The sequence below is a fragment of the Alosa sapidissima genome, chromosome 2, assembly GCF_018492685.1.
Source record: "Alosa sapidissima isolate fAloSap1 chromosome 2, fAloSap1.pri, whole genome shotgun sequence".
Taxonomy (NCBI): Eukaryota; Metazoa; Chordata; class Actinopteri; order Clupeiformes; family Clupeidae; genus Alosa; species Alosa sapidissima.
Genome location: NC_055958.1, coordinates 15938572 through 15943571, shown reverse-complemented (window position 1 = coordinate 15943571; position 5000 = coordinate 15938572). Strand labels below are relative to the sequence as shown.

Below are 5000 nucleotides of genomic sequence, written 5' to 3'. Positions count from 1 at the left end.
AGGACGTGTTTATGCCACCTGGATGAATGCAGAGAGCTCTCGCCCCCTTTTTTGTGCCAGAGACCTGTGCTGAACCGCTCACTAGCTCTCTCGCTCTCTCTCTCTCTCTCTCTCTCTCTCTCTCTTGCTCTCTCGCTCTCTCTCGCCGCAGAAGGAATACTAATGAAATCAGACTCAGATGTATTGTGTAGTGCCCTAGAGTTTCAGAACTGTGGGTAATGGAGAACTCATTGAAACAGGAAATGATGAGGCATTTAGAAATAATTACCCAGAGAGGCTTGGTACCAAAGAGAGTGTGCGGGTTGGGGGGTTGGTACCAAAGACAGTGTGCGGGTTGGGGGGTTGGCAGTCATCCTCTGCGTCACTGAATTCCTTTGTCCAAACGTATGCAGATTGCGATTGTGTAATTATTCCTTTACCATATTTGTCAGCATACTGAAAAGACTCTCTATGAATGAAACACACAAACACAAGCACAAACCACCTTAAAGCAATTAATTTAAACGCCTCCCAAAAGCAAACAAACAAACAAATAAAACAAAAGAAAACATTGTTTGTTTTTTCTCCCTCCACAGAGCCACACTTCATCTCGGCGTACGACGTGGGCCTCTTCACCCTCTTCTTCCTGCGGGAGAACGCCGTGGAGCATGACTGCGGCAAGACGGTGTACTCGCGGGTGGCCCGCGTCTGCAAGAACGACATCGGCGGCCGCTTCCTGCTGGAGGACACCTGGACCACCTTCACCAAGGCGCGGCTCAACTGCTCTCGCTCGGGCGAGATCCCCTTCTACTACAACGAGCTGCAGAGCACCTTCTACCTGCCCGAGCAGGACCTCATCTACGGCATCTTCACCACCAACGTGTGAGTGTCCAAGACTGAAGAGTGTGTGTGTGTGTGTGTGTGTGTGTGTCTTTGTTAGGACTGGCTAGGGCTTTTTCAGACCCTGATGTGTGTATTTTTGGGGGCTATTTGAGATAACTACAAAGTGAGTGTTGTTTGATTTTCCAAAAGGCGTATGTGTGTTTCCATTCACCTCACGTTAATTAGAGCCGTTCTCTCACCTGTCCGTGTTTGTCTCTGATGCCTGGAGCTGTGCGTTTGAAAGTGCTCCCTGAGGGCGATGTCCATACCTTTTGATATCAGTTTGCTATCAGTTCATAAAGTCAAGGTGATTTTTACTGAGCTGCACATAACTTTTGAATTTGTATGGTCACAAGAATGTCTGTGGCAGTTTGCCAGTAGTGGCAGTTTGGCCACCAGTTGTAACAAGACCTCTGCTGTTATAGATTACCAAATACCTATTGTCAATTTATCATCGCAGGGTTATCATGGGTACTGCTGAACTGAAGCAGTTGATGCCAACGCCATGATTGAATCCTGTGATTTATAATGCATGTAATTGGACTGTTTTTGTAAGCGCAATGTTTGAAGCCTTTTGATGTGCGCATTTTTGTTTTATGTGAAAATACAGAAAAGTACAGGTGTATTCGCTTAGAGTGAGCGGAGAGGTCTGGCTTCTTAAGAAGAGATCCAGTGTGTTTGTGTGTGTGTGTGCTTATGAGTTTGTGTTCACCGTTAAAGGGGTTTAACTGCTCCGCATTCGCTCCACGCCAGCGCCTTATAACCAAACAACTGTAATGGCACCCGCAGATGCTGACACACACACACACACACACACACACACACGTACACACAGACATGTACAGAGAGACAATAAAGTGCTCATTTAAAGGGACACCAGGCAAGCCTGATGCTTTTTCTCTACGAAACTCCCCCTCGCTCGGTCTGAAGCTCTTTTCCTTTTCTTTGCATCTTCCGTCAAGGGTTTTCGCTGCTTCTTCGCCGGCTCTGCCATTATACACACGTTTGCAACAATCGCTAGCGTTTCGTTAGCCTGCCTCTGTGCTGTGGATGCAGAACGATACACTGAACTTGCAAGCGGGATATTCTTCCTACAGGCAGTAGGGGCGGGCGAGAGAGTCTTCATTAGCCCTGTAATGAGTCATTTAACCATATACCGACTTACGAAGATGATTAATTAACACGAAAACGTTGCCTGGTGTCCCTTTAATTTGGAGCCCAGGCCGATGAGGTGGTTGGAGAAGCCCTTGTAAGTCCCAGATCATGCAGTTTAGTAGCTCAGACATGCATGCAGCTGAGTGGGATTTTGTTTATCATTGTATGTGTGTGTGTGTGTGTGTGTGTGTGTGTGTGTGTGTGTGTGTGTGTGTGTGTGATTCTGCTTTAGGATATGTTTTCATCCTGTTTATCTGTATGTCATGTCCTAAGTGTGTGTGTGAGGATATGCGTGTGTGTGTGTGTGTGTGCATACATATGTATACATTAAGTGTGCGTGTGAGAGGGACCATAATTTGTAGTCATTCTGATGTCAGTGCGTAATTATGGGGACTGAGAGGACTCCTCCTGCCTGAAGCCAGTCTCATTATGGCTGGGAAGCATGGTACCAGAATGGCCTCTTCAGCACACAGGAAATGAAACCCGCTTCCCGTGTGTGTTTGTGTGTGTGTGTGTGTGTGTGTGTGTGTGTGTGTGTGTGTGTGTGTGTGCGTGCATGCATGCATGCATGGGCTTGCATACATATGGGTGCCTTTTTTTAGTGGCTCTTCTCTTTCTCTCTCCCTTCCTCTGCCCCCTCTCTCTCTCTCTCTCTCTCTCTCTCTCTCTCTCCCCTCATCTCCCCCTCTTCCCTTTTGCGCCAAAAGGTATGGAATATGGTAATGCAATCACACAAACAGTGCCTCCATCTGTCTGCAGTAAATTGAACACCTTTAGCGTTACTCCCCAGAGTGAAGGGTGGTTAAACGGACAGAGAGACACACAGACAGAAGGAGAGAGAGAGAGACAGACATAGAGAGAAGGCAGCCTGTCTCACTCCTCTCTGACTCACTCCTCTTTTTTTCTCTCTCTATCTCTCTCTCTCTCTCTCTCTCTCTGTCTGGTTGTATGTGTGTTTGTGAATGAGGCCCCCCATAATAGACTCTGGCTCTGTGTTGGCATGCCTCTCCATCAGCCTGGCCCGTTAGAGGCGGTGGCTGCGTCCACCTTTCCTCAGCCTCGCTCCGTCGCCGCGCCGACATGCCTAATGACACGGCCGCGCATGGCCTCACCGCTGCCAAATCCTCCCCTCCAGAGTTTTAATGACCTCCCCTGCCTCCTCTTCCCCCTCCTCTCGGCCGTCTGCTCTCCCCTCCTCCCCCCTCCCTCTGAGACGGACAGCCTGGAGTGCTGCTCACGACTCGCTCCCACTGTCACCGGCACTGAACATGGAAGTGTGCCTGGCGGAGGACGAGGACAGGGGAGGAGAGGAGCATACCTGTCAACATTTAGCTTTCCAAAAACGGGAGATTTTTTTCGGGGGGGGGGGGTGTCAGTGTTTATACCGGATCTGTGTTTGCATATTTGCATATTTAATATGTTTCATACACGTGTTTCAACACTGCATTTCGGTCGTTGCTTTTACCTTACCATTACCTTACGTATGCCAGTTATGTATCCACCAGCTGCCTGCCTGTAGCCTACTTCCAAAACTCCAAAGCTGCTTGCTGTCCGATTTGGTTCCGAGGGCACAAGTTCAGTGCATCAACAACACTCAATAACAGTGTATGTGATGTGTTAATCAATTCAATTCCCAACAATTTCACAACAGCTAGTTCTGGAGTAGGCCATTCAACTAGCCCGCTTGCTTACGACAAGACTCAGGCTGCGCAGTCGGCACCCGCTTCCTTATTTGGGTTTTGGGTTGCCAGGTTTTAGCCTATGACAAAACGGTTGAAATTGAAACTAAGTGATCGTGTATGTGTAGGGTGTATTTCATACACAATCTGGCAACCTGAATGGATCAATGATTTTAAAATTAAGTTTGATGGCCATGCAAATTACGGGAGTTTTCCGGGAGAAATAACAAAACGGGAGGGTGCTGGGAGATGACCTTGAAATACGGGAGAAACCCGGGAAAAACGGGAGTGTTGACAGGTATGGAGAGGAGGCTTGTTAACAGCATGTCAGTCTGCCGCATTAGTCATATGGAAACGGTTATCATTGTAGATTATTTTTTATGGGGGGGATCTGTCATGACTGTGACTTGGAAGACGGTGTGTTATCCATAGGAGGCAAGCATGGAGGTGGAGGGGATGCTCACAGCATGCCTGAACTCATTATCATCCAAACAAACCAGACGTTGGCCCAGAACACATCAGGACGAAATGCACCCTGAAATAGCCTCCTCGCCCCCTGTCACAGTCAGGCGCTGGGGCTTGTGTGGGATCTGTGGGCTCCTGCAATGAGGCGCTGCAGATGCCTGTGCTTGTGCTAGCATGTGTAATAACCATCACCTGCTCATACGCACACACACATAAGACACGGTATGTTTGTGTGTGTGTGTGTGTGTGTTTGTTTGTTTGTGTGTGTGAGAAGTTCTCCTCTCAGCTCAGTCTGTGCTGCTGCATTGATTCGGATAGATGATACATTACTGTGCTGTTTCCCCTACCCCATATCCCCGCCAAAACAGCCCTAGAAATAGATTGTGTGTGCTGCCTTAACCCCCCCAACCCCCTCCCCCCCCCCGGACTCGCGCGATGCTAACTCGGCTAATGCAGCGAAAATATTTATGGAGCTCTGCCGTGCTGGAGCTGAGCTCAGGCCGAGGCCGGAGCTGAGAGGCTGGAGCTGGCGTAGGGTGGAGTGGAGAGTGGGGTAGTGGGTCCCTGCAGCTACGCCTCTGCTGAGTGGACGCTTTGGTTTTCTGCTGCGGTGCAGGTAAAAGCAGGAAAAAAAAAAAAAAAAGTTGAAACGTCCGAGTTAATGTAGTTTTCACTCCTTGACTTTCTTTTTCGGGGCTTTTTTTGGTGAGGTGTATTGTTTTTCCCATAATCCTATTGAGAGTTGGAGGGGGAAAACAGTGTAGTCCAGCAGCTTTAGAGCACCTGTGTGTGACTATGTGCACTAGAGAAAGGGAGAGAGGGAGAGGGAGAAAAAGAGAG

General features: G+C 48.6%; 1 protein-coding gene across 4 annotated transcripts in view; it reads left to right on the top strand.

Annotated features, from left to right (window-relative positions):
* sema5ba (sema domain, seven thrombospondin repeats (type 1 and type 1-like), transmembrane domain (TM) and short cytoplasmic domain, (semaphorin) 5Ba) overlaps positions 1–5000 on the top strand; it is a 63906-nt gene that overhangs the window by 23990 nt on the left and 34916 nt on the right. For all 4 annotated transcript variants that reach the window (XM_042084660.1, XM_042084656.1, XM_042084657.1 and 1 more), the window contains exon 6: positions 576–861. In XM_042084660.1, coding sequence (XP_041940594.1) covers positions 576–861 — 286 coding nt within the window. The remainder of the gene's footprint in view (positions 1–575; positions 862–5000) is intronic.